The sequence below is a fragment of the Chionomys nivalis genome, chromosome 11, assembly GCF_950005125.1.
Source record: "Chionomys nivalis chromosome 11, mChiNiv1.1, whole genome shotgun sequence".
Taxonomy (NCBI): domain Eukaryota; kingdom Metazoa; phylum Chordata; class Mammalia; order Rodentia; family Cricetidae; genus Chionomys; species Chionomys nivalis.
Genome location: NC_080096.1, coordinates 48,412,242 through 48,426,534, shown reverse-complemented (window position 1 = coordinate 48,426,534; position 14,293 = coordinate 48,412,242). Strand labels below are relative to the sequence as shown.

At 43.2% G+C, this 14,293-nt stretch overlaps 1 protein-coding gene across 2 annotated transcripts in view; it reads left to right on the top strand.

Moving 5' to 3' along the window:
• Patj (PATJ crumbs cell polarity complex component) overlaps window positions 1–14,293 on the top strand; it is a 313,297-nt gene that overhangs the window by 276,778 nt on the left and 22,226 nt on the right. For both annotated transcript variants that reach the window (XM_057783541.1, XM_057783542.1), the window contains 4 exons: window positions 1,297–1,405; window positions 1,891–1,928; window positions 7,514–7,636; window positions 8,349–8,453. In XM_057783541.1, coding sequence (XP_057639524.1) covers window positions 1,297–1,405; window positions 1,891–1,928; window positions 7,514–7,636; window positions 8,349–8,453 — 375 coding nt within the window. The remainder of the gene's footprint in view (window positions 1–1,296; window positions 1,406–1,890; window positions 1,929–7,513; window positions 7,637–8,348; window positions 8,454–14,293) is intronic.

Below are 14,293 nucleotides of genomic sequence, written 5' to 3'. Positions count from 1 at the left end.
CCTGCACCCACATTGTGGCTCAAAATCTTCTGTGATTCCAGTTCTAGAGGATTCAGTGCCCTCTTCTGGCTGCCTCAGACTCGTGCATATAGTATACATGCATCATGCAAGCAAAACACATGTGTAAAATAAAAAGAAATTATAAGCATTTCATTTTTCATTTTATTTTTGTTTTTATGAGGGAGACTCCCAAGTATGTGCCCAGGGTAGGGATCTTCTGGGTCTACCTCTCTAGTGCTGAGATTATACATGTATGTGTGTCTCATAAAAACAGAGCAGATTTTCATTTATGGAATCTAGGTATATCTATAATTCTTATAATAGTTGTGCTTATTTATTTTAAATCTTTCTTATTTAAGAAAGATTTGAATGTTTCAAAGCTTCTTCTATAGTGAAATACATGATCACTCAGGTGTGGTGGGCGTAGCACCTGCCTGCCATGCATGAAGCCAAGTTTAATCCTTAGCACCAACCAAAATAAAGGAGTTGAAACCAGGCTTGATGACACACACTTGTAATCTCAGCATTCAGAAAGGCCTAAGTTCAAGCCAGCCTGAATTACATAGCAAGACCCTGCCTCATAAACAAAGCACATTATAATTTAACAAATGGTCATAGTGATGTTAGTCTTAGCTTAAATTTTCAGTGCAGTTAGACAACATAGACTCGATAACTGGGTATAAAAGTGAGAGATGAATTATCTACATTGGAAAGGGCATGTCTAATGGTGTGATTTTGGATAGTTACTAGCTGTCTATAAATCTCAAATATCTCTTTCAGTGGAGGAAAGGGTTAAATAGCAGGTCTAGCGGGTTGGATTGAACCATTCCTGACTATAAAACGATTTGGGATATAAAAGTGAGATATCCCTAAATTGGCTCTCCCCTCATTTGTTGCTGCCTTCTTCAGAAGTCTGTCTGTACTCAGTCCACTTCCTGTTGATTAAGCGTCACACACTCGACTAATGGGGCATGGGTTATAGTTTGGGTAATTAGGAAAGTCAGATTGGTTGCTTCCTCAAAGGACAGGGCCAGTCACTGAAGGCCGTAATACTGTAGCAAGCTAGGACAATGTCTGATTTCATGTGCAGCAAAAGCATCTCGAATTATCTGCTCTTCCTGTGATGGGGGAACACAAGGAGCGAGTGTTTGCATGGACCTGGGGTAAGGGAGGGGTGAGCACTGGTTTTCTTCTTGTCTTCTTCAGAATGTCCTGCAGATGACTGGCGACCTCAGTCACTGTAGATCTGGTGCCATGCTAGTGCCCGCACACAAGTGACCAGTGTCTCTGTTTTAGGGGGATCAGCACAGTGCACATAGCAGCGGCCGGCCTTCCTTGGCCCCAGTCATCACTGGCCTACAAAACTTGGTTGGCACAAAAAGAGCTTCTGATCCTCCCCAAAAATGTAAGTTCAAGGGCAGCCCAAGCTATTTAGTGTGGCCTGTTTCAGAAGGAAAGGTTGGGAGTGGGGAGCAACAGAAAAGCAAAGACTCAGAGTGCATGAGAACGCACAGGTGGCTGGAAGGGGTGAGAAGTGCACATGTCCTGAGAACAGAGGGGCGGGGGTTTAAGTCCCTCTTAGGGCAGGGCAGAAGGAATGCACAGAGAAACACGAATGTGTTGTCCCCACCTTTGAGTCACCATGTCTCAGGCCGTGGCTGCTGCAGCCCATCAGCGTTAGTCAGACCGAATGATTATGGCCATGTCTGTCCACTTTGGGACACCGCCCTGAAAACGCAGGTGGCTCTGACACCAAGGAGGGGTTTGCTGTACTTGCTTTAGTCTTCCTTCTTGAAAATCTGAGGGATGCCACTGTCTTTAGGGGAGTGTTACTTAAGCATACTACCTCTGGTTCAAAAGCATTAATGAATGCTCTTGCTTCTTTCATAGGCGCAGAGATGGGACCAAGAACTGTTGAGATAATCCGAGTAAGTCAGTTACCTTTTTTATTCTATTTTGTACATTTCTTTTCTGGATATAATTTATCCGATTATTTGTTCTTCCAAGTTACTAAAGTAAATATGTAACAGAAATAGAATTTTAAAAAATAAATTGAAACACATAAGTGACCATTGTGAATATTTTAGTATAACCTTTTCATAATAGTGTGTGTGTTTAAATTTCACACAACAGAGAGTGTATTGGACATCCTCTTGTAACTCATCTTCTTTACCTTGCTGTGTGCACTTGGAGCCGTGTGCTCTTGACAGCACAGAACACAACTGTTACTGGTGGTGTAGCAGTCTCTCTACTGTCAGCTTCCTCCCGTTAAACAGTTAGCATGTTTCTTTTTTAAAAAAAAATATTTTATTTTATTTATTATGTATACAATATTCTGTCTGTGTGTCTGCCTACAGACCAGAAGAGGGCGCCGGACCTCATTACAGATGGTTGTGAGCCACCATGTGGTTGCTGGAATTGAACTCAGGACCTTTGGAAGAGCAGTCAATGCTCTTAACCACTGAGCCACCTCTCCAGCCCTGGCATGTTTCTTTTTATTCCTTTTAGATTTAGTTTTAGTTCATGTGTATGAGTGTTTGGCCCGCATGTAGTCTGTATACTATGTGCATGCCTGGTACGGACAGAAGCCAGGAGCAGGCAATGGCTCCCCTGGAATTGAAGTTACAGCTGGTTGTGAACCACCACATGGATGGTGGGAGTTGAACCACATCCTCTGCAAAAGCAACAAATGCTTTAACTGATCAACATCTCTCTAGCCCCCACGTTTAATATTTACCTTATATAACAAACATTGCTATATTTACATTTTTGCCTCAACTCAGGATTAATTCCTAGAAAGAAAGCTATCAGATCTAAAGCCACACTTGGAGCCAGGGTGTAGCTTGGCTGCAGAGTGCTTGGCTATCTTATGTGAGGCTATGTGTTCCACCTCTAGCATGGGAAGGTTGCTTCTTATTAAAGGCTGTTATGTGTTGTTGAATTGCTCTTTTGGGAAGGTCGTTTGAGGTTTATTCCAGTTCATACATTTTTAGATGCTGATTTTCAGCTCACATGTGAAATTTAGAATATTAGAAAATAGACTATAAACTTGAGGTTCAAACATAGTAATAGGATTGTGACCCTATTTTAGTCGGTATAACCAATGCAGTAAGGTGATTCCTGCACAGCTCAGCTCTCTAGACTCAGGCATAGCTGATGCTCTCCCACTTGCTTTTTGACTGTGTTTGTTTGATAGAGCTGCCTAACAAAACATTATAGGTTGGGTGTCTTCAACAGTAGATGCTAGCTTCTCATAGTGTTAGAGACTTTAGGGTGTAGGGTTAGCTTTCTCTGAGCTCTCTTGGCTTGCAGATGAATGCCTTCCTGTGGTAGCCTTGTGTGACCTATCCTTATGTGTCTCATCATTCTGGAATCTCTCATGTTATATAGCCTCTTCCATGAGATTCCTGGTTGGACTGATTTAAAGCTCACCCTAGCAGTCTCATTCTAAAGACTTTGTCAAAGTAGAGCCATGTTCTGAGGAACTAGAACTTGGGGCTTCAGTATTAAACTTTGATTGGACACAATTGTCTATAATATCAACTCACTGATCTTCCATTTGAGTCAACCTCAATTTTGCCATGTATAGCATGGGCTTGTAAAAGTAACTCAAATCATAGACCAATACTTTGTATGGATTAAATGCTGAGCCTGACACCTCATGCCTATAATCTTTACATTTTGGAGGCTAAGACAAGAGGATTGCCATGAGTTCAAGACCAGCCTGGACTACGTAGTCACTTCAAAGTCTGCCTGGCCTACAGAGATCCTATAAGAGATAAAGAGTATGTAATTCTGACTCCCTGCTAAAGGCTAGAAAGTGGCATCTGTCCTTCCTGGCTAAAATTTAGCCAAGCTTACTTGTCCTATATCTTTCCACTAGAGCGGCAGTTCAAATGCTCTTTGATAAAGAAGTTAAATAGACCAATTTAATCAATTTACAGAGTTGCAGATAAAACACAGAACTAAGACCAAAGTATTCTGAGATTTTGAAAATATTTGACATATCTTTAGCCAATTCAGTCCTTTCTTTTTACAGGCTTCTATACTGGACCTGCTCATACTCACCCTATTCTCACATGGTCCATTCACAGACTTCATAATAAAACATTTCTTGGGAACTGGGGAGATGGGTTAGCAGTTAAGAACACTGGCTGCTATTCCAGAGGATGGGGTTGAGTCCTTCAGCATTGGTTCGCAACAGTCTAGAATTCCAGCTACAGGGCATCTGTGGTGGTTTGACCGAGAGTGACTCCCATAGCCTCATATATTCGAATTAGTTCCCATTTGGTAGGCTGTTCAGGACGAATTAGGTGTGGCCCTGTTGAAAAAGGTGCTGTCATTGGGGTGGGCTTTGAGGTTTCAAAACCCTACGCCAGACCCAGTCCTGCTTTTATCTGCTTTGTGCCTGTGGATGAGATGTAGGCTCTCAGCTACTGCGCCAGGGTCCTGTCTGCCTATTTGCTGCTATGTTCCCCACCATGATAGTCATGAACTGACCCTCTGAAACTGTAAGCAAGCCCTCAATTAAATGCTTTCTTTTCTATTACCTTGCTCATGGTATCTCTTCATCGCAATGCAAAAATAACTAAGGATAGAATCCAGCACCCTCTTTTGGCTTGTTTGGGCCCTGCACACATGTGGTACACAGATGTACATACAGGTAAAACACCCATAAATATAAAACTAAGTTAATATCTCTTGGAATTTTGCACAGAAGGCATTGCCTATTGATTGATGCATTTAGAAGGTATCAATTGGACACGAATTCTGTGAAGACAGAGTAGAAGCTCCCTGGAAGTAAAGCAATGCAATTATTCTAAATTATAGTTATGGCATGGCAGCATTAATAATCATAGAATAATTCATCTTTATAGCATCTAGGATGTGGGGTGTGTATGTGACATGCATACCACATCCCACATGTAGAAGTCATAGGACAACTCAAGGGGATCAGTTCTTACCTTCCACCTTCCCGAGAAGGTGTCTCTCTAGTTTCTGCAGCTGTACTTCATACTCCAGGCTCACTGGCCCATGAGCTTCCAGGCAGTTCTCCTGTCTGTCTCCCAGCTCCCTGGAGGAGTGCTTGGCTAACATGACTTTCAGGGACTGAACTCAGGCAGCCTTGGGTTTTATCTTCTCAGCTATCTCCATGACCCTATGGTAGAGCATTTTGCCTTGTTGATGGCATTTTATTTGGTTTGGGCTCTAGAGACTAAAGCTGGAGCTTCGTGCAGACTATGACATGTTCTGCCATGAGCTCTCTCTGGCCATACAAGTCTGTTCTTATGTTCTCTTTATGTGGACCTTTTGGGGATGCTTTTCTATTTTCCAGCTTTATTTAGGCGTAATTGATGATCACTAAGCTACGAAGGGTATTGTTTCTTTTGTTTCTGTTTTATTTTTGAGATAGAATCTCACTGTGCAGCTCTGGCTAGTCTGGAACTTGCTATGTAGACCGGGCTGGCCTAGAACTCACAGAAATCCATTTCCTATGCCTCCAGAAAACTGGGATCGTGGCCATCTTTGGCTATAAATTTGTTTGTTTGTTTTTGTTTATTGAGACAAGGTTTCTTTGTGTATCTCTGGTCGTGCTGGAACTCACTCTGTAGACCAGGCTGACTTCGAACTCAGAGATCTGCCTGCCTCTGCCTCTTGGAATTAAAGGCATGCACACCACCACCCAGTGGCTATGAATATTTTTAAATAATTTTCAACTACAGAAGCTGTGTGACCATGTAGGTCCTTTACCCCACAGACTAGCACTTATGTACCCTGACTCTTTTGTTTTGTTTTCCAATGTTAGGGTCCAGCTAGGGGCCTGAGGCAGGCTACTCATGTCCATATAAAACAATGTTACAGGGGCTGGAGAGATGGCTCAGTGGGTAAGAGCATTGCCTGCTCTTCCAAAGGTCCTGAGTTCAATTCCCGGCAACCACATGGTGGCTCACAACCATTGGTAATGAGGTCTGGTGCCCTCTTCTGGCCTGCAGACATACACACAGACAGAATATTGTATACATAATAAATAAATAAATATTTTTTAAAATGTTAAAAAAAAAACAGTGTTACTTTCAACTGTCCTACATGTTCTGAAGAACATTAGAGGAAAAAATGGTCACATTTTCCTGCGTGTTAGCAAGCTTGAGATTTTATACTGGAGTTGGTGGATGTTAGGTCGTGTCAACCCTGAAGACCAGAGATGCTTATGCCTTAGCAGGCAGTCGACCAGCTAGACTGAGAGTGCGATTTCTGTCTGCCTTTGTAGTAATTCTAAGCAAAATTTAATAATCAAAAACTTTGGTATGCCGCTTGAGGTCTCTTCTCCACGTAGTAGATTAGAACTGAGCCTGAGAATTATGTGCATTTGTGCTCAGAATTCAGGGTCTCTTTCTAACTCTTTCCACACTGAATGTTCTCTCTTATTATCCAGCAGCAGATATGCCTGGTTTTGGTTCTTCTGACTCGAAGAATGGGGTTGACATCAGAATATCAGCAGTTCAGTCACCTTTTTAGCTCCCAGTTTGACTGGGAGTCTCACTCAGAACAAAAATGGAACACACGTGTATGTGTACATGCATGCACATACATATGCTCACCTGCATGTGCTCATATGCACGTACATGCACGCTCACAAGTACGTGAGCACAACACACACGCACACACACATACGGTAAAACTAGGGGCAGTGTATCCCTGCTGCTGTCACGACTCCAGAGTCTCACCACCCCAGTTTTAGTTTCTTTCTGTTACAGAAGCTGCGGCTGCTATCTGCATTTTGACAAGACTTTTCCATTGTAGTCAACAGGAGCAATAGATAGACTTGGCGAGAGCGCCAGCCCACTAGAACTGCAACTTGTCATTTGTGCCTTCAGTCATTTAAAATTATTAACCATCCTATGATGGGGGAGGAGGCAAGAGCCAGATCTCTACACAAGGGTCCATCTTTGCAACAATTTTCACTACTATTTTACTTCCTTCTCAAAACTGCTGTCACAACAGTGGGCACCCTCTAAGATCCTTTGTCTAATGGAGTCATGCAGCCCTTTTGAAGCCAAGTGTGTTTGTTCACACCCAGAACATGATATGTGCGGCAGTTTAATCATAAACACCATATGAGAACACACTTGCCAAGGCTGCGTCAAATTGGCTGCTCTACTGAGCAGGAGCAAAAACTTTTGTTTTTTAATTTACTGTTGCTATTGGCTTTTATTGAGCCTCTTCTGTAGGCCAGAACAGTACTATATCATCTTATTTATACTCGAGTTATCACTGTGTATGCGATAGTCTATTTACCATCTTGTGCATAAACTGGAGGCTCCCAGAGATGGACTTCTCTGAGACCCCACCAGCTACCCTAACTGCACAAGGTAACACAGGCCTTTATGATGCCCTGTACGCAACTCATGTTGTACTGGCTTCCTATATCATGGAGGGTTTTTGTCCAGTAAAATTGGAGGACCAGCTATGGCTGCCTATTACCAAAGATGCAGGCCTTCTGTTCTCTCTCTAGGAGCTCAGCGATGCCCTTGGAATCAGTATCGCTGGAGGAAAAGGAAGTCCTTTAGGAGATATCCCAATATTTATTGCTATGATCCAGGCCAATGGAGTGGCAGCACGTACCCAGAAGCTTAAGGTAATACCACCGAGGGACTGGAGACGGCGACAGCGACAGGGGTGTGGGTGGAGGAGGGGGTGGTAGTCACAGGGACCTTGTTTAAAGTTGGAATTGCAAAAGCCATCAGCAACCCATGCTGAGGGCAGAATACATCAACACGACTACAGACCTGAGATTCATTAAGCCCCTGGACATATAAAAATGTTTTTATCAGTGCTTTGCAGTAAAAGACGGAATCACAGCTTCTTACAAACCTCTTAAACACTTTTAGCATCTCATTTACCCGAAATTGGTTTTTAACTCAGATTTGATCTTGGAATCTTCCACCCACCGAAAGTATCAACATTTTTATGAATTTTCCCCCTGTTGTTCCTTAATCTTAACTGGGTATAAAAATTAAACAGAAAATGCTTGGCTTCCCCCTCAGAGCTTCACTGAACAGTTAATTCGTGCACCCTACTCTTACTAGCAAATGTACGTATAAAACACCACTGTTACCAAAAATACAAAAGTGACCTGCAGTGCCTTTCAGTAATCAAATCTGGCCCCCTCTTGTTTCTCTGATTGGGATGCATTTGGGGGAAGCCATAAAAATTCCCCACACTCCACAAAAGCCAGCCCTCAACAACAAGGCAGATGGGAAATACAGCTTACAGAGAGTTTTAGGCATTCTTCTCAAATTTAATTTTTCCTAATGATAGTGATTTTCTCCCCCCTTTTGTCCTTCTAGGTGGGAGATCGGATTGTGAGCATTAACGGGCAACCCCTGGATGGACTGTCTCACACAGATGCTGTTAATCTACTGAAGAATGCCTTTGGGCACATTATCCTGCAGGTACTGCGATCAATGGAGAACCAGCTGGGACAGGCAGATAAGTGGCAGCAGAAAAGACGGAGCAAAGTGTCTCTGGCAGTAGGCATCACCACCCAGCAGGGTGCTTGCTGGTGTGAATTATGAAGGTTGAAAGCGAGAAATTATTATTTTTATTCAGAAATTCCTTACTGTCACCCATACAGGCATGAGCAGGATTATATGAAAGTGTAACAAGGGGAGAAAAATTACTCTCAGCTTCGTGTGATAAATCAGCAAGGCGTTTAGTTTCCAGCATTCTTTTGTAAATTGAAGTTTGCAAAGGAATAGGAAATGATTTCTTTTCTTACATCCAAGGACTGTCACTGGGCAGCCCAAACACTGTTTCCTAGTCCTTTAAATGCAGAGAAAAATACAGTACTTTCTCCCACGCCTTGAATGGTTGCCAGCACCCTGCAACTGTTGCTACATAGTAGTCAGCAATTACGGCAGACAATTATCGATCAGCTGTGGCCCTATGAGTATTGTCCAGAGACACAGGGGGAAAAACCAAAATGACAGCAAAATGTGCCGTTAATTTCCCCTGCCTCCATTTCAGCCCTCCATGTGTCTCTCAGATTGATGCCGTGCAGAGACTTGAAAGGCACACACGGGCAGTGACTTTCATTAGTGAGTGTCCCTTAAATGAAGGATTATGATCGCCATCCTTCCGAAGAGGTAGTATAAGATAATTTATAGGTAAAAAGAATAAAACCCCCAGCCAGCACTCAGATAATCCTAGCCTTAGAATAAGAAGATTGAATGGAAGAATCCTGACATTGGAGAGAAGGAGCTCAGTGGTCTAGGTTCAGAGTGCCAAAGCAGTTAACAAGGTAAAGAGCTCTCAGTATACATGATGGGGTCATGAAACACTGTCTGTGGTTTCTAACAAAAGGCCAAATATTATTTGGGTCCTTGAGTGTCTGCTGAATGCCAACCAAAAGAGTATGTGGGCAGCCTTGGCCTGCTTCTCCTCGGCTGCCTGGCATCCTCACACAGGGTGGAAATTACTGGTCGTACTTACTCATGCTCCTGCTACAGGAGCTTTGCTTTTTGTTTATCCATCCTTCCAGTTCTACTGACCCCTTGTCACTTGTTATAAGCACACCTCTTTAGTTGCAACTGCTAGTCACAGGAGGCATGAGAGAGGAGAGCCTCCATAGAAACATGAACAAGGAAACGGGGCTCTCTCAGGATGTCATATTACTGGTATTCTTACACGCTGACTGAATGCACCCAACAGCTCCACCTTCTTCACAAGGACACACGGCACACACTTGGCCTAAGATGTAGCTCATGATAGACTTTGCATAGCATGCACACAGCCCTGGGTTGAGTCCCAGCACCCCTCCACACACACCCAAAAGACACAGTATAAAAGTATAACATTAACTGAAATTTAAAATTACCTTGCCAGGCATGGCGCCTCTCAGTAATGAGGGCTGGCCAGGAGGATCCAGAGTTCAAGGCCACCTTTTACTACAGTGGCCAACTCTGAGCTACTTGAGACCCTGTCTCCAAAAAACCAAGCCAACAAAAACTTAGCTTTTAGAAGCTTAGTTTGGTGACCATATCTGTAGTCCCACATCTCAGGACATTGAGGCGGGAGGATCAGTAGTTCAAAGTCAGTCTTGGCTCTATAGAGAGAGTCTCACAAAAACAGAGTCCCCAAAGGTAACTCTTCATTCTAGTAAAATTGCTTCTGTCAGCGTAGTTTTTAAACATATTTATTATAAAGGGCCCGGGGAGATGGCTCCGCAGTTAAGAGCATCGGCTGCTCTTCCAAAGGAGCTGGATTTGATTCCCAGCACTCACATGGTTGTTCACTGCCCTCTGTAACTCTAGTTCCAGGGGCATCTGATGCCCTTTTCTGGCCTCCTTTGACATTGCATGCACTTGGTATACAGACATACACACAGACAAAATGCCCACCATATAAATAAAATGAGAAAAATTAAATTTTTTAAAATTGTATTTAAATATTTTTATAAAGTGGCAAATATACTTTTAAGTGATTTCAGATGAATACTGTGGGAGAATAGTGACTGCTTCTGCCCACTCTGACAGGGAGCTGCTTTTGTTTGATTGGGTTTCGTTTCAGACAAGGTCTCTCAGTGTATCCCTGGCTGTTCTGGGATCTTTCTGCTTGAGCCTCCACAGTGCAGGGATTACAGGACTGTGCACTGTTACCATGGCTTACTTGCTGTTGAGAGCCTGTTAGTGAAAGAGGTCCTTTTTTCCCATTTTCTGTGTTTTAAAAGTGACACTCTATTTCGAGGTGTTCTCTCTTACAAATCGTGTTTCTTGCTGTTTTCATTTTCTGTCTGTGTTCTGGACATGTCAGTGGACCCTCTGAGGAATTCACAATTGCGGTATCCACACTAAATATGGAGCTTGCGTGACTGCAGATGTAGTAGACACACAGCTTAGCAAGGTCCTCTCTCAAGTGCCTTCCAGTCACATGATATGTATTTGAATTAAAACAATGTGCAACATAATTGTATGGCAGCTGACTCATCACTAGACAATTATTTTTCTTATCAGATAGGCCACTGGCAGGAAAGTAGACAAGGCCAGGTAATTGTGCCTGGTGATATGGAAAAAGGACATGTGCGTGTGTGGTTTGTGTAAGCATGTCTGCAGGCCAAAGGTTGTTCCTTAGTCAGATTCCACCTTCAGCAAGCCCCAGCCTGTCTCCACCTTTCCAGCATGGGGATGATATGCACACACCCTACTTGTGGATGCCAGAGAGTCAACTCAGGTCTTCATGCCTGAGAGGCAAGCTGTTTATGGACTGAGTCATCTCTGCAGCCCATGAAAAGAGCTACAGTGGGTTTCTTATGCAATGCCATCAGCAAGGGCTGTTGGCTCAGGAAACATTACATCCTGGATTAGCAGACTGCAGAGTGGAGAACCGAGAGGCAGCTAACCCTTCCGGAAGTTTGATATCTCTAAGTATAAGAAGGAGTGGATGTCCCTGCCTCTGAAGGCTGGTGGATGCTTATTGACAGCAACTGAGGTTGACTAGGCTTTTGGAAGTGTTTTTAAATGTTCCTAGTTTTATTTGTGTCTTGTAACTCGAGAATTTGTCCTGCTTGGTTTTTTGCATATGAAATGACTATGAAACTATTTTTAATCCATACTCTCTGCTAGAAAAAAGAGGGTTTTTTTTTTCTTTTAAGATTTCTCTTGCCGGGCGGTGGTGGCGCACGCCTTTAATCCCAGCACTCGGGAGGCAGAGGCAGGCGGATCTCTGTGAGTTCGAGACCAGCCTGGTCTACAAGAGCTAGTTCCAGGACAGGCTCCAAAACCACAGAGAAACCCTGTCTCGAAACCCCCCCCCAAAAAAAAAAAAGATTTCTCTTTTTTTGTGTATAAGTGTGTGTGTGCACTTGTGTCTTTGTCTTTGTGTCAGTGTGAGTAAATGCCACATGTGTGCAAGTGCCGTGAAGGCTAGAAGTGGGCATCGGAGTCCTTGGAGCTGGAGATGCATGCAGTTGTGAGCCTCCTGCTGTAGATGATGGGGAACAAACTCGGATTCTCTGCGAGAGCAACAAACACTCTTAACCACTGAGCCATTTTGTCAGTCTGCTAGAAAAAAAATCTAATTTTCTGCCTTTCTTTGAGGACATCAGAGGAAGTAGGGGAGCATGTCAGGCATTTCTGTCGTGATCAGAACTTGTGGAGACGGCTGTAGTAGATGGGTGGGTCGGGGCAGCGTTAATTAAACGGATAACCCGGACTGGCCTCACTATTTAGCTAAGGCTAGTCTTGAACTTCTGATCTTAGTGTCTTACTCTCTTTTGTTCAGGATAATGTGCCCTTGATGGCATTGTGCTTTTAGGGACACTGGTGTGGGGAGGCCGAGCAGCCTCTTAGCCCAGGAAGTGTGCCGCACATGCTCAGTGTTGGAAATGAGGACAGACTTAAAAGCCACTTGAGCTTCTCGGTGTTAACACCATTACCTGACATATTGCACATATTAAACAATGGTTGGGTAAATGAATCAAAATGGAAGAGACAGATCACAGAGCCTAGGAACAAGTTTGGAGATCAGAAGAAAGTGTTTAACTCCAAGAGACAATAATTAAGAGATTGAATACAAAATAGTTCTTTGGGTCGCTCTTCACGGGCATTCTTCAAGTCTTGTAGACTGACCTGAGAGACCCCAGTGATAGATGAGCTATTAGGATAGCATAGAGATGTGACTCAGCTGGAGAGTGCTTGCCCTGGGTTCAGTGAATCCATGAGTGAAAGGAGAGCAAGCCAGGAAATCTAATGTCCAACAAGTAGATGGTATAAACAGAAACACAGAGCTGAGAGAGAAGAAAAAATATTAATCAATCAGTGCACATATTAAGTAATAAAAGAATAATGCCTACCTAGGCTTTACACTGTTTAAGAGAAAAGTACTTGCTAGCTATAAAAGGGCAAGCATTTGAATGGCACTGGCCTTTTTGAAACCAGTCTTCTGAGAGAATTATTCTAAAGTGTACTCCAACAAATGAACAAAGTAAGACAGCAGACACCGAAGTGCTGGACACATTGCAGTCTGGCAGTGGCACAGAGAGCAAACAGTCTTGGAACAGCACATGGAGAAAAAGACCTCTAAACTAAAGAGGAAAACAGAGAGAGGTGGCTCTGTGGGTTCAGCACTTGCCACGCAAGCCTGACAACGTGAGTTCCATCCCTGGTCCCATAGTGGAAGGAGAGAACACTCACCAATGTTGTCTCCTGATTTACACACAGTAAAATAATAATAATAATAAAATTTAAAAAGTGAAAAAGAGTGACTGAGTATCCAATATATGTAACTATTCTCGAAGTTTGAGGTGAATTAGAAAATGTAAAGCTGATCTAATAAAAAAAAACTGTACTCTGGAGAATAAATTTACACCACAGTCAAGGAAGTGTTAAAGCATAGGAAGTAGTGGGCTCAGTAAGAATAACATTTAGAGCCAGGTGAATTCCAGCACTTGGGAGGCAGAGGAAAGTGGATCTCTGTGAGTTCGAGGCCACCCTGGTTTACAGAGCAAGTTCCAGGACAGACAGGGCTACACTCAGAAAAACGGCATCTTGAAAAAATATTAGCATTTTAAGTATGACCTTCAGGACTGTTTTACTTTCATTTTGTTATTGTTGTGGTTATAGGACAAGTTCTTGTCATATAGCCCAGGCTACCCTCAAACTCTAATTTAATGATGTAAGACAAGGAAACCTGGTTCTGGGGCCCCCACTTGTTGAGAAGAGAGAAGTGATGGTGAATGCTAGGAGGGAACTTGTTTTTAGTCTGACCACACTGGAGGTTACCCCACCCCCGCCACCTGTGGAGGGTACAAGACAAAACTCAAGGGGGTTGCATAGCTCAGTCACGGTCGGGTCGTTCTGGTTGATCATTGTCCTAGGACTGGCCATGCAGTCTTATCTGGACAAGGAAGTCACCACTGCTAGGGGCAGTTTGGATCTGCTTCACAGGATGTTCGTCTATTAGACTTAGGATCCTGGAATCCAGGGAGAGAATGACACAAAGAAAGAAATCAGAAGGGTAAGATGGAGTTCGTTAGGATAACTTCAGATTTAGAGCAAAGACTACAGATTTATAGGCGCCACTCTAGAATAGGAAGTTGTAAAGACTGGTGGCCGGTGATGTGTTGATTATGATGTCCCCTGCAAATCTTGAAAATACCTTTGCTATTCTTATCTGGTGCCTTCAGCCTTGAAAGGGGAGGCTGCAAGAGGAACATCCTTAAATGATTAACATGTCTGCTGTACAGAGTTGAACAGGAATCTGACCCAAAGTTGAAGGTAGCAAAGGAGGCGGTGGA